At 39.6% G+C, this 27,804-nt stretch overlaps 1 protein-coding gene across 1 annotated transcript in view; it reads right to left on the bottom strand.

Annotated features, from left to right (window-relative positions):
* Positions 1–27,804, bottom strand: part of LOC148508605 (uncharacterized) — a 653,608-nt gene that overhangs the window by 353,054 nt on the left and 272,750 nt on the right. Inside the window, exons 11-12 of the mRNA XM_088444305.1 lie at positions 21,119–21,169; positions 12,126–12,599 (exon numbers count right to left, since the gene is read on the bottom strand). Coding sequence (XP_088300431.1) covers positions 12,126–12,599; positions 21,119–21,169 — 525 coding nt within the window. The remainder of the gene's footprint in view (positions 1–12,125; positions 12,600–21,118; positions 21,170–27,804) is intronic.

The raw sequence follows: 27,804 nt of genomic DNA, 5'->3' as shown, positions 1-27,804 counted from the left end.
TGTGCTTAAAACAGCCTGGTAATGTGTACAGTGATGCTGCCTTTTAATTATGCATGCCTTAGAAATGGTGTTTTGATGCTCAGACATGCCTGCATTTGCAACACCACTCCCCCATTTTCAAGGACCTTCCCCTGTCACCCCCCACAAATGGCACATTCTGTCAGTCAAACAGGGGAGCAGTCTGTGTGTTGTGGGTGATCACTTCCTGATAGCAATGACTGGCTCGTGCATGCACACTGTGATGCATACACATGCGCAGATAGCGACAATTGGTCAGCAGCGTGCGAATGCAGCCTAAAAACCGGGTCTGAATCATGCCCTAGGTTCAATGCCATTGCAATGCCACAGGTGGATGAACTGTAATATATAGTAATGTAATATAGTCATCTGGCCAAAATAACTCTACATTGAGGAAGCACTAAGGCAGCTGCTTGATGAAAACTGTTATAAACAACTATTTTGTAATCCCACAGATAATTTTTTAATTCCCTACAATAGGTTTATTAACAAGGTGGTAAGAGAAGGGACGATAAAAAAACAAGAATACAACTACTTGATGGTCAAAAACCCAAAAGTCCCTACCTTTTATATGCTGCCAAAAATTCACAAGAGAAATAATAAACCTCTGGGCAGACCAATTGTCTCTGACATTGGGCGTCTCAGTGAACAGGCTAGCACATTCATTGACCTACATCTGAGGGAATTTGTAGTGAGCCTACCATCCTATATTCAGGATACATCAGATGTGCTATGCAAAATCACTGGCATCAAAATTAGGGATGACTGGCTGCTGGTTACATTGGATGTCGAGTCTCTATATACTAGTATTGATCATCAGATGGGCCTGAAGGCAGTCAACCATTTCCTGAATATGAGGGACAACAAAGAATTAAATGACTTTCTCCTGGAACTTCTGGAGTTCGTTCTGTGCAAAAATTATTTAACTTTTAATGACAGGTTCTTTCTACAAATACATGGTACTGCGATGGGCGCAGCTTGTGTGCCCACCTACGCAAATATGTACTTAGGTTGGTGGGAACAAGAATATGTTTTGGCCTGGATAATGAATCCTACACTGAAAATGCCATATTATGGGTTAGAAACATAGATGACATTCTACTCATTTGGAGAGGATCAGAGTATCTCCTACAACAGTTTATCAATAAATGAAATAATAACAACCTGAATTCCCATCTAACCATGGAAGTAAGCAAAACAGAAGTGGCATTTTTAGATCTAAAAATCAAAAGAGATACGGATGGAAATATTCATACAGAGTTATACCCAAAAAGCACCGCAACAAATAGCCTCCTTCACAGTACAAGCTCCAACTTCCCATCTATAGTGCAAAATATACCAAAAGGCGAATTTTTACACCTTAGACAGAAATTGCTCTGACAATCGAGTGTTTAAAGAAAGAAGTATCGAATTAAGCAGAGATTGAGTTATAGGGGCTATAGTCATCGTACCATAAAACGAGCAATACAGCAGACAGCTCAAACAAATAGGGAGTCACTTATTTTTCCAACAAACAAAGAGAAACCAAAAGGAGTTGGTAGTATGCACTTTGTAGGAAATTTCTGCAAGGAATGGAGAGATATTAAAAATATGACTAACAAGAACTGGCCATCTTACTAATGGACACGGATTTAAGAGAAAGAATACCGAGTCAAACATTGATGAGCTGGAGTAGATCCAGGATGATCAAAGACTCCATAGTTCAGAGTCATTTTACAAGAACCACTACAAAGACCTTGCAGGCCAAAGGATCATATGCATGCAGAAGCTGTAAAGCTTATATGATCAAGAAACACACAGTGGAAGATAAATTGGAAGAAACATGCTCAATTGCTACGTTCCTTATTTGCAATGCATCTGGAGTCATCTATTGCATAGAATGCGTTTGTGGATTGAGGTATGTTGGGATGACTTCAAGAGCTCTGAAGCAGTGAATCTTAGAACATGCTGGTAATATTAGGAATTTACTAATATGAAACATATAACAACATTAGTGAAACATGTATATAAGAAACATGGAGGACAATTAAATTCTATCAGACCCTATGGTCTTGAAAAAATAATTTTGGGGATCAGAGGAGGGGATGTGATGAACTCACTATTGCATAAAGAGAGTGAGTGGATCTTCAAACTCATAATACTTGCCCCATATGGTTTGAATGAGAATATAAACTATGGAGCTTTTCTTTGATATCTCATGGTAATCTTTTTGATCCCTCATGTTTTCTGCCCCTTTTTCCCCTTACAACTCATATACTACCAATTATGTATATGTTGTTATATGTGGATGTATACGTGCATATACAGTCAGGTCCATAAATATTGGGACATTGACAGAATTTTCATATTTTGTCCTCTATTCACCACCACAATGGTTTTGAAATGAAACAAACAAGATGTGCTTTAACTGCAGACTTTCAGATTTAATTTGAGGGTAATTACATCCAAATCGGGTGAACGGTGTAGGAATTACAACAGTTTCAATATGTGTCTCCCACTTTTTAAGTGGCCAAAAGTAATGGGACTATCAACTCAAAAGCTATTTCATGGACTGGTGTGAGCTATTACCTCGTTATTTCATTATCAATTAAGCAGGTAAAAGGTCTGGAGTTGATTCTAGGTGTGACATTTGCATTTGGAATCAGTTGCTGTCAACTCTCAATATGAGATCCAAAGAGCTGTCACTATCAGTGAAACAAGCCATCATTAGGCTGAAAAATCAAAACAAACCCATCAGAGAGATAGCAAAAACATTAGGTGTGGCCAAATCAACTGTTTGGAACATTCTTAAAAAGAAAGAACGCATCGGAGAGCTCAGCAACACCAAAAGACCCGGAAGACCACGGAAAACAACTGTGGTGGATGACAAAATAATTATTTCCCTGGTGAAGAAAAACCCCTTCACAACAGTTGGCCAAATCACAAACACTCTCCAGGAGGTAGATGTATATGTGTCCAAGTCAACAATCAAGAGAAGACTTCACAAGAGTGAATATAGAGGGTTCACCACAAGATGCAAACCATTGGTGATCCACAAAGACAGGAAGACCAGATTAGAGTTTGCTAAACAACATCTAAAAAAGCCATTACAGTTCTGGAACAACATCCTATGGACAGATGAGACAAAGATCAACTTGTACCAGAGTGATGGGAAGAGAAGGAAAGCAACTGCTCATGATCCAAAACATACCACCTAATCAGTGAAGCATGGTGGTGGTACTGTCATGGCGTGGGCATGTATGGCTGCCAATGGAACTGGTTCCCTTGTATTTATTGATGATGTGACTGCTGACGAAAGCAGCAGAATGAATTCTGAAGTGTTTCGGGCAATATTATATGCTCATATTCAGTCAAATTCTTCAGAACTCATTGGACAGCGCTTCATAGTGCAGATGGACAATGACCCGAAGCATAAGGCAAAAGCAACCAAAGAGTTTTTTAAGGCTAAAAAGTGGAATGTTATGCAATGGCCAAGTCAATCCCCTGACCTGAATCCGATTGAGCATGCATTTCACTTGATGAATACAAAACTGAAGGGAAAATGCCCCAAGAACAAGCAGGAACTGAAGACATTTGCAGTAGAGGCCTGGCAGAGCATCACCAGGGACGAAACATAGCGTCTGGTGATGTCTATGCATTCCAGACTTCAGGCTGTAATTGCCTGCAAAGGATTTGCAACAAAGTATTAAAAAGTGAAAGTTAGATTTAAAATTGTTTAGTTTGTCCCATTACTTTTGGCCCCTTAAAAAGTGGGAGGCACATATAGAAACCGTTGTAATTCCTACACCGTTCACCTGATTTGGATGTAATTACCCTCAAATTAAATCTGAAAGTCTGCAGTTAAATCACATCTTGTTTGTTTCATTTCAAAGCCATTGTGGTGGTGAATAGAGGCCAAAATATGAAAATTCTGTCAATGTCCCAATATTTATGGACCTGACTGTATGTATATGAATTTGTATATGTATGTATATGTACATATGCATTTAATATTAATATCTATTATTTTTGGTCTGCTAACTACTATCGGATCTCTCTTTTCCAGCTAGAATGATGTTATCTTCTTTTTCTCTTTCTTTTCTTGCTCATGTCTGTTTTATTGTTAGACTTTCAAAACTACCAAACATTTTCTCCTCTATAGAACTCACAATACATACATTTCTTCCAGGGATCCTATCTGCAGAAATTGATGATATATACTTGATGTTTTTTGCAATTAATATTAGTCTTCTATCTGTAACCTTAATTCTTTGGCTTTTGCCGTGTCGCTTATTTGTTTATTTATTGATTTTTGGGCTTCTACCGTGTATATGTTTATAATTATTTTATAATTACTTCTGTTCTTTATTTTTATATATTATATTTTTTTTTCTACTCAAACATATACCCAAAGGAACTCTGCATTTCTCTGTAATTAAAATCTTCAATCATTAAATGTTCACTAACTTTTGCCAAAATGGCTATAATCCAATCAACTTTCTGACTGTCCTTAATACACACTCATACTGATGTATGAATGTTTTGTTAAGTACCATGGTAAATAGAACAACTTGCTAACCAATTAGGAAGGAGTTATGTTACAGCTACCAACCTGCTGAATGGGCTTGTTAATGTCCATTAACATTGGTATTGCTAATATTACTATGTAACGTTATATGCATACCCGTGATGGATAACAGTATGAAACAAGCTATCTATGAACTTATTAACCTAGGATATATAGCTATTGGCTATGATACCTGTCTATCACAGGATCATCATAAATAGGCCATGCATATATGTGCCACCCATAACAATGATTGGGTGGAGGATTCAGTAGCCTGGACATTACGTTCCATTGGCTCTGAACCCTGTCTAACACAGTGTGATCAGATGACAAATGTCCCACCCGCGGTGGTGTTTAATCATTAGAATAAACATTTGGGATGCCGTTCACATATCCCACCCACAGCTGTGATTGACTCCTAGATTTGGCAGCTGGGAAGCTTGTCACAAAGGTGATCAGACGTCATATGTCACTCCCACTGTGGTGATTGGCTCTCGGACCCAGTGGCTGTTATGCTGTGAGTCCGTACTTCCTGATTAAAGCACATGCATTTCTCAATACACGAGACCATGACCAAGCTTAAGGGGTGAAACGCGTGTTGGTTTATAGGGACATTGGTTGTGCGTACACCAGATCCCTACTATTCGAACAGCTATTCTTCATATAGACCTCTAAATACAGGTACCTTACTATTTTCTTACTGTGCCTCCTTAGAGATAGTAGGGTTTAACCCTACCAAGAGAATCATTCCCCCATATCTCAATATGGGAGATACAACTTTTCCCTCCCAGTACTTCCATCTGGGTTTCTTATAGTGAGTATTCACTACCTAGGACAAATGCTCAGTCAGAACCACAGTGGACTGGAACAGAGGAGTTTCCACTTCCTCTCTGATTACATATAAAATTATCCTTAGGGTTAATACCTGTGGTAGGTGTATTACCAATGGATGGTTAAAACAATATAATTTATATGATGTTGTATGGAATATATGATAAGAAAATAACCTTATTTTCTTATTCCAAATACTTATTTGGTTAAATATATTGTCACCCAGTTTTTAAGTTGCACTATGCTCTATATACACAGTTGTTTTATTACTGATCATTACATCTCCACTATCTAAACTCACTATCTGTACTCTCATCAGCCCCATATCTTGGAACTGACAGCAGATGCAGGAAAATCTTTTTATCATACGCTTTGGGATAAGGGACTCTCATAAACTATTCTCTGCCGACGGGCAAATAACTGACAGTAGATCCCTATCCCAAGTAAAGGTGTATGCTTTTCAGAGCTGACTATACATAATCAGTATCAATTCAATATCATAAATCTGAAATTAATGTGCCTGGTTTCTATCTATATTAGCGATCCATAGGCAACTATTATTTGAAAAATTGATGCTGGACAATATATGCAGTGTAATACTTGAAACGAAAAGCAGGTTCTCAGTTTGTGATGATTTCACCTGTTTTAAATTTCCTTTTCTGAGTTGATAGTTGGAAATATTACAAGAGCTATTTTGACTTCTTTGTATGCAAATGTACAATGAACTTTGTTATGGGGTTTGTCTGATGTCATGCAATTGATGCAGCTATTATGACATATTCATCTGTCCCAAATACCTTTGATTTAATAGGTGAAAAATTACAAGAGTTACTCTTTTTCACCTTTTGGATGTGATACAGATCTGTATATGAGTAAGTGTTGGATCATAATACCATGATCTTTATTTAATAACTTTTTATGTGTATGTCTAAATATCTTTATATTTTAGGATATTTTTCTTCTTAATAATGAGATGTATTAAAAGTTAAGTTTTATAACTACAACATTACATATTGAAATTAGAGTGCCCCCTAAAAAGAGTCTTCTTTTCCTCTCTCTGTTGTCGATTTGTATAGAAAGACAGAAGGACAAATTTTTGCTTTTATATAGTAGATTAATATTCATAAAAACTTGATACACAAAATAATTTATGAAAGCAAATGTGTTTTTATTTATAATACAAGGGGCAGAATTACCAAAAGACATTCTCAAATACAGTCTTCCTGCCAAGACACTGCCCCCTCTGCATTGAAGTAGGCCAGCTAGTCCTCCTTGACCTGTTTTGCACACACAGTATAGAGGCCACCATGGGAAACCATGTTATAGACACATATGTCCACATATCACTCTCGTCTATGCCGTTAGTAGGATCTGCTAGTGATGTAGATAGTGGCCATAGGTAAGTGGATTTCCACTAAAGCAAATTATGAAGGGCACAGCAGGCCAAAACCACCCACTCAATTTTGTCTACATGTAAATTAATGGGTGTATTGAATATGCAAAACCTACTACACATGATGCCAGAGACATTCTCCATAGTGCGCCTTGCCTTTGATAGTCGATAATTGAAAATCCGCCTTTCTTTAGTCAATCTCCTTTGAGCAAAGGGCTTCATTAAGTGTTCATGCAAAGCAAATGCCTCATCTGCTACAAACACAAAACTGAGTTTTTTTTGCATTGGGAGGTAAATGTAGGCTTTTGGACATCATCCTTTCATAAAATACAGTGTACTTGATAAACCCACCATCTGATGCATGGCCATTTTTCCCCATCCAAATATAAATATTCATTGTTCGCATTAACAGTGGCCATCAACACTATACTAAAAATACATTTATAATTGTTCTACATACAGCAGTACAAGTGTTGGCAGGTGGTGTTATGCAGATAAGTTCCCACATATTGCCTCAATGCAATTTGGGAAATTTCAACTTGACTCGAAGTCATGTGCAATTAATTGCCAATCCTCAATTGTCAAAGGAAACTAAAAACAAAAATACAAAATTAAAATATAGCTCTAAACACATATATCTGTCCAACATCATATAGCATAAGGGCAGAAATCGAAAAATACTTTGGGGGCATAAAGTGGAGACGAGCAGCATTTAGCATTAGGACAGCAAACTAATAACACTTCAGGGGCATTCACTGTAGTCCAGCAGCAGTTATCATAAGGGCAGATAACTAATAACACTTGGGGGGCATACAGTGGAGTCCAGCAGCATTTAGTATAAGGGCAGAAAGAGAATAACCCTTGGGGGGCATACAGTGGAGTCCAGCAGCATTTAGTATAAGGGCAGTAAGCGAATAACATTTGGGTGACTTACAATGGAGTCCAGCAGCATTTAGTATAAGGGCAGAAAATGAATAACACTTGGGGGGCATACAGTGGAGTTTTTAAGGATTTAGCATAGGGGCAGCAAATGAATAACACTTGGGGGGAATTCTCTGCAGTCCAGCAGCATTTAGCATAAGGACAGCAAAAGAATAATAGTTCAGGGGTATACAGTGGAGTCCAGAAGCATTTAGTAGAAGGGCAGTAAGAGAATAACACTTCGGGGGCATACAATGGAGTCCAGCAGCATTTAGCATAAGGGCAGAAAATGAATAACACTTGGGGGCATACAGCGTAGTCGAGCAGCATTTATCATAAGAGCAGCATACAAATAACACTTGGGGGCACACAGTTGAGTCCAGCAGCATATAACATTGAGAGACATTAAAAATTGTTCTTACCTTGAATTACTGCACCTTGAGGATGGTGAATATCTCTTTGAAGGTCTCTTGTACAATGAGACCCAAAGCTTGTGTTGAGATCACTGTGCCAAACTTTAGGTCAGCCACAGATCTTCCAGTCACCAGGAATCGCAGAGTAGTGATCAGCCTCTCCTCAGCAGGTATGGCCCTCCGCAGCTTGGTATCCTGTGATGTATGGCATCACTAGGCCAAGAAATTCCTGGAACGTGGCATCATCCATCCACAGGAAGCTCTGGTAGTCTTCTGGATTATTCTCCCAAATTTCCATTAGCAGTGGTATGTGTGAGAGAGAATTCCTCTGCAGCAGCCACTCCTTCATCCAGCATGAGCAAACCTTTCTCCGCTTCACAGACCTCTTACTGGGGGAGATGAACTAAGCTCTAAAACGTGGTAAACTGGAGAGTGATAAACCACCAGCCAATCAGCTCCCAACTGTCATTTTTCAAACACAGCCTGTAACATGACAGTTGGGAGCTGAGTGGCTGGTCGTTTATCACTCTCCAGTTAATCAGATTACATCTCCCACTATATCTGTTAACAGCACAACTCAAGCATATGCTGTCAGCATACGATAGCGAAAGGGATGCATAATGAGGCAAAGTAGACACAGGGCCTGATTCAGCACAGATCACACGGCTGCGATCGCACATACCCAGCCGATGCAAAAATATGCTAATAACTGCAATCGCACAGCAACCGCAGCACTATACCTAGACGCCCACCACTTTATAAAGCCACCCACTTCCCTTGACATGAATCTGCAAATCATGAAAACATTGGTAAATGTCGATTAACATCAGAACCATATGCACAATTGTAGTTGACCTGACCCTGCCGTACAAGCTGCTAAACTTCCTGTCACCATCTAGACCTCTGCCAGCATATACAATTGCAGGGGCTTAATTATATATGGCCCTGTAAAGGCGTTCAACACAAACACGCCAACTTTCCACCGACAACCCCACCCTCTCCACCCCCAAATGGTCACTTCATATCAATCACTATGCGCTTGGACTGCATGCTCATTGTGATTGATTTCCGATGCATAGGTATATGCAGAATGCAAACATCGGCTGGCTGCGTGCAAACACAGCCATGCGATCCAACCTGAATAAGGCCCACAGTTTGTTTAAAGGCAAGCCAAAAACAAACCAGAGGAAATTAGCAATGCAACATTATTCAGCTGGTATAAAGAACCAATGTTCCCTCAATTTAAATAAATTATAGTTTGAAGGGTAATTAGGTGAGTGCAGAGTATGTATGATTTTTCTTTTTAAATGATGTTGTCACATACATGAGGTAAATTCAGTGAATTAAAGCCTATTATTTTTATACATATTATTATACTGCCTACAAGGGCCAGCCCAGTCACCCATCTTCTCCACTAAGTCACTCAATCTTTTGGCTAAAAACCACTGTTTGGATACATTATCTGCACGTCCATGCTATGCACACAAAGACATACAATGCATATGTCTGGCATCAGTTGGATATACCTGCAATCTATTCATATGTTGCCTTGCTCACAACAAAACGAATGACGAGTCTACAAAACTAGTACATTAATATCAGGGGGGACGTTAACAAACCTATTACATTTTACATGAACCCAAGATTAAACATATTCACATTCACATAAAGGTGCTTTGTGAGGTGTTTTCAGTAACTTTTTGAAATGTACTGTGAGCCTGATTCAGAGGTGCACGCTATTTGCGTGCACTATCTCTGAATCGGGGCATCCCTATTTTATTTATTCCGGCCTCCAGGCCACTTGAACAGCTGTGGGTGACCACCCACAGCTTGTGCGAGTGGCCTAGAGATGGTTGTGATTATTGCGACCATCTGCATTGCGAGGAGACCCTTATGGTAGGGTCTCTGCACTCGCAATGCCAAGTGGACTTCCGGCTCTAATAGAGCCGGAAGTCCACTACTGACATCACGAGTGATGTCAGTAGGGCCGCCCACAAACGGCAGGTGTTCTTTCGGGAATGCCTCCGTTTGCTCAGCCACCCCCCCTACCCGCCTACAAAATGGGGCAAGCTGTCGATCAACATCGACAGCTGCCCCGTATTGCTGCAAGCTCCAGAGCGAGTGAAGATCTCACTCGCTACGGGGCTCGCACACGCGCATTGAGCATGCCGAGCATGCGCACTGGGCCACCATCGACCCGCGAGCGGGTCTGAATCAGGCCCTGTGTCCCTATCTCTCCCCTGGCTTTGTAAGTATAGTCACCATTTTACATTTCAGTATATAACAAAGGTGTAATTTCATTCCTGAAAGCATTAGTTTATTGCATTGTTTCGCTATTTTTTTTGTTTGCCTGTTAATGTATATTTGTTATAAAAAATACAAAAGCAGCCGTAGTATCTGAGGGTTTAGAAGTGAATGTCACTCAGAGCAGTTCTAAATATAATTGCAACATTTATTGACAAAATGAATACATGAAAAAACAATATTAAAAATAGCAGCTATTATAACGTATTGCAACAATGTGAATTCAAATGAGCAAGCAATGGTACTTCAATAATCAATTTATCCTGGAGTCCAGACCCCTAAACAAGTGATGGCTATAATAGTGTTCCTCAGTTAGAAAAGAGTTTCCATATGGGGTATATTGAAGATGGTCCACGCACTAGTGCAATAGAATTCCAAATAAACACATATTGTGTGAATGTTCCACAGCACTGGGTAATACCTGCACAGGTGTTGGTACCGTCCCATGTTATGCTGAGTGGAAATCCAGCAATAGCGGTACAGCAAACCACGTCCACAGATGGCTGGCTCCGGTGTTCAACCCAAGCTGTGCGGAACTCAAGTGGTGATGGGAAGCCGCTCTGGAGGGTCCGTGTGACCGATGTATTCTAGAGGGTTTCAGGTGGAAGTTAATTCTGCAGGTGGATGGGAGACATGAATGTGAGGCTTTTGGTAAAGCCGCTCACAGGCTGTGACACCTGGAAAAGCAGTCTCCGTTTTAGTCTGCCAAACAAAGTGCAAGTGCTTCCATTCAGTGCTCACAGTATTTAGAACTGCTCTGAATGACATTCACTTCTAAACCCTCAGATACTACGGCTGCTTTTGTTTTTTATATCCTATTGTGTTGTGGTGAGAGTGACTCTCTCACTCAGCTGTGTTATATCTGGAAGGGTTACTTTAACTCCTCAGCACCTGGGCCTAATTTCGTTTTTAAATGTATATTTGTTATATGGGGAAGAATTAAAGTTGAAATTGAAGAGGACATATTAAAAAAAAATATGATATCTGTTTCGTTTTAACTTTGGGACTTCCATATTGTATATAATATTATAAGAACTACTCAGGAATTATTCCATATGTGAATCACAGTAAATTCCATCCCCATGCCACATATTTCTTATATTTACATGTATGTTTAGGCATACAGTAGAACGCATGTTATATGGTGCATACACACGGTCAGATTTTTCCTTCAGATATGAACGAAAATGATTTAAAAATCGTTCAGTCGTTCATATCTGAAGGAAAATCGTTCATATCTGACATGCCTGAACGATGGACGATCAACGATGCGCGTTCCCGATGGTCAGATAACGATATTTGACATCTGATGTGTTTGCAGTCAGACTTGGACGATTCCATTCATTTTAATGCAGTCAAAAATCATTCAATCGTTCAAATCGTTCAAAACTTTGGTAAAATCGTTCAAATCGTTTAATCGTTCAATCGTTCATCTGACAAATCTGACAAGTCTGACAAATCTGACCGTGTGTATGCTCCAATAGACTTAGAACTCAAGTCTGATGAATCATGAAAAAGAAAAATCACACATAAGTATACATATTCTAGCATGTTTATGTAGTAAGTGCTATCTTTGGATGGAGATTAGAAAGCTTGTCATCCTGTATGTCTTACTGAACAGAGCTTTGCTAAATATCTCAATTTTAATTGGTATAGTAGCTATAGCCTGTTATGTTATATTCCAGAGTAAAGTACTCACCTGTGCAATATGCTACATAGCAATCTTGTATTCCACTCAGTTCATATACATAATATCCAGCAGGACAAGCTTTAATCTGAATAGTTGCTGACCAGTGACAACAATCGTCATTAAAGTTGGAACAAGCAGTGCGACTTATTATACCATCGCTAACCATCGGATGGGATCCACTCAGCCACATTGGGGCAGTAGTACCACAACTCTGTTTTGGCACACAGTATTCTGGCATGTTAATGCCTCCTTTGCCAATAAAGCGATGCCATCCACTCAAACCTTTGTCACAATGAAGACTATAGCTGCCTACATTAGATGTACTTCTCCAGATGTCATTGAGAACAATGTGACTTGAGCATGGATCAGAACATTCGATGCCATCTCCTATGAACCCATCATTACAGACACATTCAGCTGAACCTGTAGAATCATCACAGTTAGCATTTGGGTCACATCCTGCAGTTGCACAGGGACTTGCAGCTAGAGAAGAAAAGTGCAAAAAATAAAAAGGAAAATATTATTCCAATGCAAACCACCTTTACATACTGTATAATACATAACATGCAGTTTCACTGATTATTCCAACTTTACTATTTCTTAACAAACAAAATAAAACAAAAAACAACAACAACAGTACAATGCACTGTTTTGAGATGAATAGATCAGATCTCTTACAAACCAAAACTAATTAGAAAGAAAAACAATATCAAGAGAGAGATCTGGCATTCATTTGTAAATATACTTCACACCCATTGGTGTAACTATGGCAGGGTGAGTAGGGCATGTGCCCTGGGCACCGTGGCAGACACAGCAGAGGGGGGCACAGCTGGCCAGGACATCGTACCCGCACCGCCCCCCGCCACCATTGCACTGGTCTGGACTGTGTGAGGGCTACTGAACGAACAGGCAAGTGTGCCTGCAGGGGACTGTAGAGGGAGCTGCAGCAGAAGTGCGCAGCCCATCCCAGGCAGTCTTGCCATTCAGAGCTGCCGATGGAGGCTAGGATGATTGTGCTTCCCCAATGCTGTCTCTGCTCCAGATCAGCCACTGCAGCCAGGTAAGTAAGTATTTTTTTTTTGCTGGTAGGGAGGAGTGGGGGTCGGACTGCTGTGGAGGGGGGGTGACTTTCAATTGATGTCAGCCATGCTTTTACTTAGCTGGCTGCATTTGTGTGAAAAATGTGTGTGTGTCTATGTCAGTGTGTGTGAATGTGTGTTATTGTGCATGTGTCACTGTGTATATGTATCTATGTCAGTGTGTGTCAATGTTTATGTGTGTCAGTGTGTGTGTCAGTGTGTATGTGTATCTGTGTCACTGTGTCTGTGTATGTGTGTCACTGTGTGTGTGTATCTGTGTCAGTGTGCTTGTATGTGTATCTGTGTCAGTGTGTGTATGTGTATCTGTGTCAGTGTGTGTTAGTGTGCATGTGTATTTGTCTCAGTGTGTGTATGTGTCAATGTGCATGTGTCAGTGTGTGTGTGTCACTGGGTGTGTGTATTTATGTCAGTGTATGTGTGTCAGTGTATCTGTGTCAGTATGTGTGTCTGTGTCATTGTCTGTGTATCTGTGTCAGTGTGCGTGTGTCACTGTGTGTGTATCTGTGTCAGTGTGTGTATGTGTCAGTGTGTGTGTATCTGTGTCAGTATATGTGTGTCTGTGTCAGTGTGTGTATGTCAGTGTGTGTGTATCTATGTCAGTGTGTGTGTATCTGTGATGGTGTGCTGAGAGATGACACTGATGGGAGGCGATGGTGGGGCTGAGAAATAACACAGAGGGAGGAGGCGATGGTGTGGCTGAGAGATGACACAGAGGGAGGAGGCGATGATGTGGCTGAGAGATGACACAGAGGGAAGAGGCAATAGTGTGACTGAGAGATGATGCAGTGAGGGAGGGATGGAGGTGATGAAGTGCTAAGAGATGATGCAGGGGGGAGGCAATGGTGTGCTAAGAGACGTCGCAGGGGGGCAGGTGGTGGTGTGCTAATAGATGATGCAGGGGGGAAGCAAATGTGTGCTAAGAGATGATGCAGGGGGGAGGAAATGGTGTGCTAAGAGATGACGCAGGGGGGCAGGTGGTGGTGTGGCTGAGAGACGATGCAGGGGGGAGGTGATGGTGTGCTGATAGATGATGCAGGGCTGAGGCAATAGTGTGGCTGAGAGATGACACAGGGGGGAGGTGATGGTGTACTGAGAGACAATGCAGGGGGAAATTGTGTGGCTGGGAGATGCAGGGGGAAGGAAGATACAAAGGGGAAGGAGTCTTTTTGAATCGCTGTTGTATGATGATGACCCTGTTATTATTCTTACACAAACAGGCATCTTCCCGATGATGTGGCCTACAGTACGTGAAAAGTGAATACCGACTGAAGACGCCATCATCCCAGGGAGGATATATCTCTTCAGAGGTACCACATTGTGAGAAACCACTGTATAGGTAAGTTGCATATGGAATGGAAAGGAATGTTCCCAGAGTGACGAGAAAAGGCTGGCGTGTCATGTCGGCACACACCATTTTCAGTGACCACGCTCATTCGGTATGTGACCACGCCCCTTTGGTATGTGACCATGCCCACTTTTTTGCCGCGCACCTGCAGTGCACAACATATTTTTTCATTTGTGTGTATGTGTGTATTCTAAGAGAGCTTTTGCCCAATAAACCACTCATTATCTATACAAAGAATAAATCCTTAAAGAATATATTTAAATACATTTTTAAAGACAACTAAGATTCCTACCATCAGTCTGATAAATCTCCAAGATAAACAATGGATACCATCTAGACCACCAGGCTTTTACAGATGTGGCAAGAATAGATGCACAATATGAACTCATATTCCTAGATGAACCAATACTATAGATATGAGTTTTAGAAAGTAACCATTTACTATCAATAGTTTCACGAATTGTGATTCCATCTATGTCATCTACTTATTAACATGAGAATGCGGTCTAAAATATGTATTTTTAAAAAGAAATTCTTGGAGCACTGTCATAATATTATTAACACATTTCCTAACAACAGTGTTTCTAGGGCACTTTACTGAAGTTCACAAAGGTGACATCAGTAATCTATCTATCGTTGGTATAGAACAGTTCCCGAACACTCCACGTGGAGGAGATAGACATAAAATCCTGTGCCACCAGGAAGTCTACTGGATGTTCAAATTGAATACTCTACATCAAAATGGCCTCAACGAATCTGTGGAACTTAACAGTATAATTTGATGCAATTTACTTCAGATGTCTTGGGTAGATAGGGTCCCTATCACCATAACAATACCCAGAGTATTAACTTCAGGGTTATTATTTATTTTGGTAATTGGCAATTCATTAATCCATATTCTATATATTATTATTTAAAAATTACATATAATAGTCTTCTATTCTAACAATCTATGTATGCTTATGAGGGCCCTGGGTGAAAATGTGGTTTTGCACTCTCTCTCCCCCTCTGTTTTAAGAAGATTCCTTCAGTGCTTAATAAACCTCTATGTGTTTTGATACATTTTATCGTATAATGTATGTTTGATCTAATATTTATTGCTAACTAAACTGATTGTTATTAGTTCAACCCATACAAACCTCTAATTTCTACTCCTCAGATATATTACCTGTAATTTGGCAAGATAATTATTTTAATGATTTTAGTGTCTTTGAATATCGCAGAGTCACGTGATCTTTGTTTACACCACGTGATTCCACAAACGTAGCAACTATGGAACCTGTTCAACAACAGATCTGCATTCATTAGAGTCTGCCACCTGTCTGTGGAACTGCATATGAGTCACGGACACATGACCGGCTCTAACCAATTGGATGGTACCTACACGTCACGGGTCACATGACCGGGTAGCGCTCACATGATTGCGACTGGGGTATAATGAATACATTATTTACTTTACTTTAATTATTAACAATACTCATTTTTATTTTTAAATGTTATGTTGAATCAAGATATGATTGCATACCCTTACTCTAGAATGTATTTAATAATTTACTGCATGGCTTTGTTAATTATTTATAGACACCTGATAATGATTCACTCATTAGAGCATTATAAGTATTGGAGACCCCTATGGAAGTCCAAACATTTGCTCCTCATGAAGGTGTGGGTCAATTCCACATGGAAACGCATTGAGCCCTACTGCATTGGATCCCTCACTCACTAAATATGTATAAGAAGAGGACATCACTGGATTTATGCCATACAGATCCAGACCAGCTAATTGAGTGGAGATACCACTGGACTGTTTCTATTGCTACAGGACACAAACCTTGTGGGGATGCCTTACTAACACTGCCAGAACTGGTAATATTGCTCCTTTTTCTACCTGGATAAAAAACTGGGAGATAAACTTTTAATTGGCTTTTGGATCCAGTGGCTCTTAATAGTGAAGTGCAGGTTATCCTAAAGCTGGGTACACACGTAAAGATTTTCTGTCCAACCATCCAACTAGTTGATTGGTTGGAATGAAAATCTGGTAATGTATGGGAGTAAATGATGATCAGCAATTTGCTCCTGAATGCCAGAAAACAGATGAAAATGGTCGTCAGACAAGTTTGTTAAATGTTTGATCTAAACAATTTGTTCAATCAGTTTTGGTCCATTTTCCGGCATTTGGGAGGAAATTGCTGATTGTCATTTGCATTCATACCTGACCAGATTCTAAGGGTCAGATTCCATAAAGAATGGGAAAAAACACTATATATATGTTCAATTAATCTAATGGAGCTAATCATTAAATACAGATAACACAAGACCAGTATTCTAGAAAAAGAAATGGAAGATATAAAGAAAGAATTGGAACCTTTTCAAACTAACAAAGAATATCAAGAAAATGATTCAATTATCAATGAGAGGATTGTAAATTTAGAAAAAGTTATTGTAGAGAACAAGAAAAATAAATTTAAAAGGGATCTATATGATTATTAGAATAATATGGTTAGAAATTACAAATGTTCTAATCTCAAATTACAGAATAACAAAGTGAGATCAGACCATAGAAAAACTATATCTGAATTAGGCACAGGAATGCGTCAATTTAATGATAGAATGCACACGAATCCCCATTAGATCACCGAGAGTAAATGGAGGGCCCCTAAATCTAGTTTTCCATCATCTAAAGGAGAACAATATGAACACATAGGCACCTATGGGGATTCGGGTGCTAAACCCAAGACAAACCATCAAGTCAGTAGAAAAGTGACTCAATCTCCATATAAGGATTTTCAGGAAGAACCACCATGTCCCAATCATTGGGAATCAAAATATCATCTTACAAGGAACTCAGGGATATCAAAAAGGCATTGAGAAAAATTTTTAGAGGTTGCAGAGGAGGTACACATACTAAAGAAAAATATAAGAAGGACTTATTTATTTATTACTAGTTATTTATATAGCGCACACATATTCCGCAGCGCTTTATATAGCAAATGTGGCCACTCACAATACTCCCTGCCCAGTGGAGCTTAATATTCCTTACCACATGCACACAAACTAGGGTTCATTTATTTTATTTTTTTGGTGGGAGCCAATTAACCTACTAGTATATTTTTGGAATGTGGTAGGAAACCAGTATACCTGGAGGAAACCCACGCAAGCAGAGGGAGAATATAAAAACTCCGCACAGTTAGGGCCATGGTGGTAATTGAACCCACAACCTCAGTGCTGTGTGGCAGTAATGCAGTAATGCAGTTGACAAATTTCCCAACAACAGTGTTTCTAGGCACTTTACTGAAGTTCACAAAGGTGACATCAGTAATCTATCCATCGTTGGTATAGAACAGATCACGAACACTCCACGTGGAGGAGATAGATAGAAAATCTTGTGCCACCAGGAAGTCTACTGGATATTCAAATTGAATACTCTACACCCAGATGGCCTCAATGAATCTGTGGAACTTAACAGTATAATTTGATGCAATTTACTTTGGATTTGTTGAGTAGATTGGGTACTGTTATGGTGATGGGGACTCTGAGTATTAACATCAGGGTTATTGTTTTTTTGGTAATTTGCCAATTCATTTATCCATAGTCTATATATTATTTAACAATGACATAATAAACTTAAATTCTAATAATCTATGTATGCTTATGAGATCCCTGGGTGAAAATGTGGTGTTGCACTTTCTCCCCCTCTTTTTAAGAAGATTCCTTCACTGCTTAATAAACCTCTATGTATTTTGATGTATTTTATCGGATAATGTACTGTATATTTGATCTAATATTTTATTGCTAACTAAACTGATTGTTATTAGTTCAACACACACAAACCTCTCATTTCTACTCCTCAAATAATGATTTTAGTGTCTTTGAATATTGCATAGTCACGTGATGCTTGTTTACACCACGTGATTCCACAAACGTAGTAACTTTGGAACCTCAGATCAAAAACAGATCTGCATTCATTAGAGTCTGCCGCCTGTCTGTGGAACTGCATATGAGTCACAGACACATGACCGGCTCTAACCAATTGGAGGGTACCTACACGTCATGAGTCATGTGACCGGGTAGTGCTCACATGATCATGACTGGGGAATAATGAATACAAGTACTTACTTTACTTTAAGTATTAACAATACTCATTTATATTTTTAAATGTTATGTTGAATCAAGATATGATTGCCTACTCATACTCTTGGATTTATTTAATCATTTGCAACATGGCTTGGTTAATTATTTATAGACACCTGATAATGATTCACTCATTAGAGCATTATAAATATCGGAGAACCCTATGAAGCTCCAAACATTTGCTCCTCATGAAGGTGTGGGTCACTTCCACATGGAAACGCGTTGAGTCCTACTGTATTGGATCCCTCACTCAATAAATATAAATATATATAAGAAGAGGACATCACTGGCTTTATCCAATACAGATCTGGACCAGCTGACTGAGTGTAGATACCATTGGACTGTTTCTATTGCTACAGGACACCTGCTGGATAATAAACCGGGACATAAACTTTTAATTGGCTTTTGAAAAAAAGTGACTTTCAATAGTGCAGTGTGGGTTATTAAATTATTTATGCAATTTCTGCTCTTATATTTGCATATGGGTAGTTGTGGAGCGCTGGTTTAGATAACCACACAATTTATAATAACAGTCAATTTATTATACTATTATTACATATATCAAGCAGTAAAATATAAACATAAAATATATAAAAAAATTATACAGTCCATTGCTATAATCAGTTCAAGCTCTATATTTGATTGTTTCCCAGATTCCTTTCTAAAAGGGATAACTCAAAAGGGTGACCAAATGGTATCATGTAGGGTGGGTGAGTAATCTTCCATTAACTCAGTGCCCATTCTTAATAAATCTACACATGAGCATGGAGGTCCCCTAATGACAGGCAAAAATCTTTTTTTGATATATAGACTTCAAAATAATGAACTTATCCACTCATTATGCCTTAAATTGGGACATAAATGTGCAATGTGGAATGGATAGTTAGTATCCATTCCACTGATGAAAGTATCACACAAAATTGCTCTCATCCGCTCGTCAGCAGGAGTACTCACTGATGGACTCACTGATGTACACACTGATGGAAGTATCACACTGATGGAAGTATCACACAGAATTGTGTACTCACTGATGGAAGTATCACACAGAATTGCTCTCGTCCGCTCATCAGCGGGAGTGCAAACAAATTCTGGATCTGCTGTGCAGTCCGGTAATGCCGTTGATGGACACAGTCTGTGGGGATGCAAATGAGTTCAGGATCTACTGTGCAGTCTGCTGAAGCTGCTAAAGGACACAGTCTGCGAGGGTGCAGACAAGTTCTAGATCCACTGTGCAGTCCAATATAGCCGCTGATGGACACAGTGAGTAGGAGGATGGTGAGGGGGCCACTGCTCTCTTAAGTGGTCTGACACTGAGCAATATATGCAGTGTTAAGTTACCTCCATCCTGGCTGAATTGAAGTGCAAATACAGGTGAATCTGTGAGATTAGTCTGGGGGGCTTGAAGTGCAAATACAGGTGAATCTGTGAGATTCTCCGTCCTTGATGCGTTACTCCGGGAATGGCAACCCCGGTATCCTCAGAAGGTGTAAGTCTCACTGAGATGGTTGCAGCTATTCAAATAGCTGTAACTGCTTACTGATTAGTGATTAGTGTAGATTTCCATCAGATGATTTAACAGGTTTCAGTGAGGTTAACTAGCACTTCTATAGACTATTGTGTATAGAGCTGATAACTTCCAAAAAATTCCATATATACACAAACTACGAATAAAGAGACTTTGTGTTACTCAGTACACTCAAATGACTATGATAATAAGATAAAAGAATAGAATGGGACTTTAAGAGTTCTCATACAGTACTCCTCTATTTTGTTATTTGTAAGAATATCAATATTATTTAAGACGATATGCCAAATTCATTTTTTACTCAATTCATTTATGGAGGAGTAAATTAAACAAGACACATTAAATGATATGTTGTATGAGAAAAACTAAATATACTAAAAAGAACGGAATATATAGATAAGAAAAAAAAATATAAATAAGGTTTGTTGATATTAAACAATTTTTTTCTCTGGATCTAAGAGATATTCCAAATTATCTCTAAAAAAACTCATTATTTGTTTTTATATTGTCTGCATGATATTTATGTGTGTACCCCTCCTTATTTTACTAATAAATTGCATTGTTTCTATATTCTTATATTTATCTATACAACTCAGTTCTTTCTGAATAGGTCATGTGGTATATATGTACCATTAGCACTTGCACTTTGTATTTTTATGTCAATATATTTACTGTGTGGCACTTTTTGGTGCTCTGATCCAGTTCTATTATCTATATATATATATATATATATATATATATATATATATCCACAAAAAGAAGGCGGCACTCAGGGACTTGTCACATCATGTAAATAACAGTGAAACTTTACTGCATAAATTAACTTTTCAGGGATGTGCTTCCCTTCTTCTGGACAGTAAACAATCATGAATACAGTGAAACATTAAATAGGTGCACTTACCAATCGTGGAAACAGTTGTCGGAAGTGACGTCGTGGTTGACTCCAGCTCTTCTATGGAAACATAATAAACAAGGCAGTGTTACTGCTAATACTTAAAAACCACTAAAAACATAAACAACATTAATAGAGTGACTAAAAACTGTTTAAGACATGTGTACAATCATGTCACATGATAATGTGAGAAAAATAAACTGCTCAGGTATTGTGCAAATAAGTATTTGCAAATAAGTGCATATGATACTTAATGATAAAATATCAATCCATAATATATCTCTCAAATATGTATGCAACATAAAATATTAGATTTATATATAAAAAATCCTTATGTGAAAATATTTTAATTTAAAAGATTATTGTATATGAAAAGACTGGGCAGCCAACATGAGATCTCCTATTACCAAGTACATCTGAATATCATAGAATGTAACAACAACTATAATCTAAAATTTCTATATAATATCTCAAGTAACTTTGATTAAATAAAATATATTAATCATAGAGAATCATTTAACCCCCTGGGTTTGACAGTGTCTAAGCCGAAAATCTAACATGATTCTAAATGTAGAAATTTATGTGCTCTGTTACCCCTTCAAATCGATTCAGGTTCTTGATCTATAATTTTGTATTCCAAAGTCGCCATTTGTGAGGACATGAGATGTGTGTTAAAAATGTAATGTGCAATGCTTTTTAGCCCTTGATGTTTAGCCCTTGTCCATATGCCAGTTTTATTCATAACCAGTAGAGCAATGTAACACCTCACAGAGCAAAAGACATCATGGGTTAATTTCCACCTCTGCAAGGGACACTCAGGACTTACACCCCCTTCCATTTGCCTGCCTTTGTCCCTCATTGGAGTCTGGCTGACTGTACAGAGCCAGCCCAGTGAGTGTTTGTCAGAGAAGTAATATCTTGGGGAGGTAAGAGGAAGTTACTGGATAAGGGACTCAAACCAATCAGGAAATGGTGCAACTCCCCTGGGTGGTCACAAGAACTGTGGGAACTTGGAAGTTTTTAAAAGAAGTCACCAAAGGCAGCCCCACTTGTTAGTCACACTTCCAAGGTGCTTAGTGGAATGCATGACCAGTCCTGTGTGGTTGTATAGGCTATCAATGTTGTGTGAATGGTAGTAGTTTCGACTGTGTGGTATCCTGGAAAAGATTGGGTCGATTTATGCATCTGGAAACTCCTGTGGAGAGATCTTCATTCTCTGGTGTGGACTTGAACTCTATCACTGCTGTGTGAACTGTGGTAGGTTCGACTGTATGGTATCCCGTAAATGCTTGTGTCGACGTATACGTTATCACTTCTGTGTGAACTGTGATAGTTTCTACTGTGTGAAACTGTGTGTTGTTGGCTATTTGCTGGACTTGTCCTGGAACTTTGGGTCTCCTTCAGACCCACTCGCGAGCACTGTACGCTTGCAAGTGGGTCGATGTTGCCCAAATGCGCATGCACACTATGGAGGTGCCTCCGTCGTGCTCATGCTCGAGACCCAAATAACGATGGGGTAGCCGTCATTAGAGGTCTCGCAAAAAAAGGGGCATGCTGTTGAAGGTGCGTGACAGCACGCCCACTTTGGTGGGCATGCCGGGGGCATGGCTGCCCAGACGGAGGCATTCCCATGAGAATGCCTATTGTCTGCGTCCGAACCCACTGACATCACTAGTGATGTCAGTGGGAGTGTTTTGGGCTCTGATAGAGCCAAAAGCACTCCGGGCTTGCTGCAGGCGAGTCCCTACCGCAAGGATCTCGTCGCAAGCCCAATGGTCATAATGGTCTTGACCATCGCGACCATCTTTTTGGCCGCTCGCATAAGCTGTGGGTGGTCACCCACAGCTATGCGAGTGGCCAGGAGGCCGCTCAAATTTGAGCTAGGATGGCCCTGATTCAGAGTGAGCACTCTTGTCAGAGCATCCGGCTCTGAATCAGGCCCTTTATACTCTATTTGGACTGCCTATGTCTGGACTGCTACTTGCATATTGCCTGTTTGCTGTGTTTACCTCTTGCCATTGCATATTCCCTATTTTGGTGTGCCGTACAAAATAAACTATCACTTTGGTTTCATCTGCTCAGTGTCTGGGTAATTGAGAGAACCCTGTATCTTCACATTTGGCGACAACAACAGTGGGAACATTCAGACACCAGCCTTCAAGCATAAAGTCATAAAATACAGCAGGGAATGGAATCAGAACCACTATGCTACCGATACCTCATGAAAGGCCAACTGCAGGATCTCTGCCGAACAAAACAGATTGAGTTTTATGCACAGGACACCAGAGAAATATTAATGGCAAAACTAGCCCAGTGGGACCAAGATCATCCAAAGGAGGAGGACAATAAGGATGATGTACCGGAGCCAACTGAGTGTCAGGGAACCAGTGGGACAACTGCTTCATGTGCAATGCCTATCATTGGAGAGGCAGATCAGTTGCAGGAGTTGCTGGCAGCATTAGGATGAGGTACAGCAGTACTGGGGCTGCCTTGGGAGCACAGAAATACAAACATGCCCCACCAGCATTGGTAAGGCAGACAGCCAGGCTGCGATATCAGGACATACCACCTTTTGATGAGGCCAGCTTAGATATTGACATAGACATTTGCATATGTTTGGATCAGTGATGACTATGCATAGGATTGAGGCAGCAGAGTGGGCTCAATATTTGTTACCCAGTCTGAGTTTATGGGTGCTGGATGCATGCCATGTTTTGAGTCCAGAACAGACACTGGCATATGAGGAGGTCTGTGGGGTGCTGCTTGCCAGATACGCAATGACTGCTGAGTCATGCCATACCAAGTTTCAGTCGATGTCATGGAAAGGGGATTCATCATTTACAGAGTTTAATAACCTGTTGCGATGGAACTGTGACAGGTGGCTGGCCGGAAAGTGGGCACTTACGGTAGTGGATGTTAAAAATGTTATTATTCTGGAACAGTTGCTTAACAAGATGCCCCTGGAAATAAGAGTGTGGGTGGTGGATCGGAACCCCAACACTCCTGAGAAAGCAGCACACCTAGCCGATGAGTTCACAGCTAACAGTCCCCGGTGGAGAAGAGTCAACCCGGAGGAAAAGTCAGCCCCCCAACGCCCCCAACAATTCCAAAATCTCTCCCTGGCAACCCAGAGCCTGGCCCCACTACACACCCCAGCTCTGCAAATGGCCAATGCAAGACCACGGGGCCCAGCACATTCCGAGCCTTGGCAGTGCTACAACTGTTGCCAGGTAGGGCATGTGCAATGAGACTGTCTGTGGGGAAGAGGACCATTTCTGGGTGCCCAACCAGCTTTACCCAGGGTAGCATTGTGCCAGGAAATGACATTTGGTGTGGGGAGGGGAACTGCATTCCTGATGCACCAGAGGCAGAGGAAGTAGCATACCAAATGGAGGTGGTAGCAGCTATTGGGAAAGCTACCTCAGATAACATGAAGGCCAACCTACAGACTGTTAAAGTCAATGGGCAGGAACTGCAAGAGTTGACAGACTCCAGGGCCTCCATCACCCTGGTCCAACAGGAATTAGGCCCTCCCTGTCAACTGTTGGAGAAACAGAAAATTTAAATCTCCATGGCAGAAGAGCAGATAACTATTATACCCATGGCCTGGGTACACTTGGATTGGGGCCTTGACTCAGGGGAAGTGGAGGTGGGACTTGTTTTTCTGGTAACTTATCTGGGCAGTGGATTGGCTAGTTATTGTGTTGAGCTATCACCCAGAGCCAAGCACAGTCTTTGGTGACAGCACCCATGGACACTCTCAGGCCATCACCAGGGGTCTCGGTGGGATCAATGGCCACAACCCCTGACCTGTCACTGGGTAGAGATCCCAGAAACATGGATGGCTTGTCCCATCAGCAGGAACCAGGCCCAGTTCTACGCCACCCAGGAAGACCCATCACCACCTCTCCCAGTCAGTAGTGTTTCCTGATCACCCCTGGGAACAAGGCCTAAAAAGTGAGGGAGGAATGTGAGGACATGAGATTTGTGTTAAACTATATCCCACCAGACTCTTTTTTCTTTTATCAACAACCTCTCTGTTTTTATAAAGAGGTCCATCATGTCCAGATTTGCTGGTTTAAGATCTAAACGATCAGAGGAGTGTTTGAAAGTTTTCTATGATGATGCAGTAATTGAAACATGTTTTAAATAGTGAATGCTCCACCCAAGACCTCTTTATAAAAACAGAGAGCCTGTTGATAAAAGAAACAAGAGTCTGGTGGGATATAGTAGGTCTGGAAGATTATATTAAATGTAGCAGGATACCAAGAGGTTTGATGATAAATAAGAATCCCACTTTTGGTCAACCAAATGATACATTTTTAAAAGAATGGTACAGGAATTTGGATGAGGGTGCCTTAGATTTAATGTGGCTCATTGTGTATGAAAATGAAAAAAAAATGAAAGGATATAGAAAAGGATAGTATTGAGGTCGAATAAAAATGATTACATTCTGCCAATATGGATGAGTTTAAACAATTTTCAGAAAATATTGAAAACAAGATTAGTACAGTTGAAAAGGAAATTGTTGACACCAAAAGTAGTAAGTTTAAAAGGGATAAAGAGGATTATGACAAAGGTCAAGTGCGGAATTAGCACACAATTCGAAAACAGCTTAAAAAGAGTGCTCATGATTTTAAATGGCAGCAACAGATTAATGTTAGAAATAATCCCATACGGGAGGATTTCAAACAAATATTACCCATCAATAATTGGAACCAATTAACAAGAATGGTTAACTCCCCTTATAGATGGCAGACAGTTTCTATAAAGAAATCATGGATAGAGCCTGTTAGGGGTAGAAGGGATTTTTCCCTGATACGTTCCAATAGATATTCAAGTTTTTTATACAGGGGCCAGAAAATGTTTGTTCATGGCCGCAACAAACTTTCAACAAATCAAACTGTAGAAGGAACAAGGAAAAGGTTCAGAGACATAGAGGTAAAAGAGGGGGACAAAATCCCTCAAAAAAAGGGGTGCTCAATGAAACGACCCAGAGGATTTAAATAAAATAGGTATTTTAACCTATCTAAGGTAACGCTTTCAATTACCACCAGTGGTTTATTACAAAAAGAGCTTAGCTTTACACCAACCACGGGAATTATTAAATTCCAAACATATATGGATTTAAACTTGCAGTATACATACGTAAAATGACACTGAAAAGACATTTTATACGGAATCAGAATAAATGTTTGACTCTGGTAAAGATTTGGGAAGTAAACCACTGGGGAACTAATGGCCTAAAAAAACAAAGTACATTTTACCCTATTGAATCACGTGGTTCCTGCATGGATCTTTTTTCTAAATGAGTTAAAAAAGATTTAGAGCAAACTACCAATACCCCTAGGATCAGAGATAACCTTACAAAAGGGGAAATACAATGATTAAAAATGTTAGTTGATAATAAAGAATTGGTAATTAAACAGGCGGACAAGGGGGGAGGCCTTGTTATCATGACTAGAGAGAAATATGTACAGGAGATGAATAGATTGTTATCCGATACTAAATCCTATGTTGTAAACTATCTTATGATCCAACTATAGAATATTTAATGGAGTTGAAGAGGCTACTAGATAAGGGTTAATGGATAAGGTACTCACACATGATGAATATAAATATCTATACAATGAAACTCCCAGAATTGCTACAATTTATCATCTGCCAAAGATACTGTACATAAGGACCAGATATCACCTCCTGGTCACCCGATAGTTTCTGGTGTGAATTCGTTAACCTCAAGAATATCAAAATATATTGATGTGTATTTGAAAACATATGTTCCTTTATTAGATTCATATATAAAGGATTCCACGCATTTACTACAGATGCTACACGACTTTAGGTGGAATGATGAACACAAATGGGGCACAATTGATGTCCAATCGCTCTATACTTCAATCTCACATGAGAAGTGTTTGGAGTGTGTTAAAATAGTATTAGAGAGCGATCCTGACATGTATCCCCTGAAAATTGAGTTTATGATTAATGCAATCCGTTTTGTACTACAACATAACTATTTAACCTTTTTAGGTGATTTTATGAGCAGACATGCGGAGTTGCAATGGGGACAATTTGTGCTCCTAGTGTGGCAAATCTCTTTCTTGGTGAATGGGAGAAAAAATATAAGTATGTTAATAATCCATTCTTAGATAAATTACTCCTTTTTAAACATTATATAGAAGTTTTGTTAATTGTCTGGTGTGGATCAGAATCGGAATACTTTGAGTTTGTACATTATTTAAATGTGAATTAATTTAATTTGGGTTTCACCTCTGAGTTTCAACCTGAGAAAATAGCTTGTTTAGATCTAGTGATGTGTGTGAGGAATTGTCAAGGAGATGGTAAAGAGATAAATACCTCAACCCAAACTGTTGACAGCAATAATTATTTAGAATATAAAAGTTGTCATTTTGGTCAGTGGAAGAGAAATATCCCATTTTCCCAACTAGTGAGATTGAGATGAAATTGTTCTACCTTAGAAATGTTTTCAAGATCAATCCAAAGTTAATGTCACAAGATTTTGTGGGAAAGGATATCCACTAGATTTAATTAATGGCACCATAGGCAGAGCAAAAAGCCTTGAAAGATCAACATTATTGAATTATAAGATAAAGGGAAAGAAAAGTGATAACATTAAATGCCCTTACACGGCTAAGGTCCCATCTAAAAGACACAACACATTTCCTAAATGT

This window comes from Taudactylus pleione, unplaced genomic scaffold (genome assembly GCF_031769625.1).
Source record: "Taudactylus pleione unplaced genomic scaffold, aTauple2 ptg000353l, whole genome shotgun sequence".
NCBI lineage: Eukaryota > Metazoa > Chordata > Amphibia > Anura > Myobatrachidae > Taudactylus > Taudactylus pleione.
The sequence above is the reverse complement of the archived record's forward strand: the minus strand, read 5'-3'. Positions and strand labels throughout refer to the sequence as shown.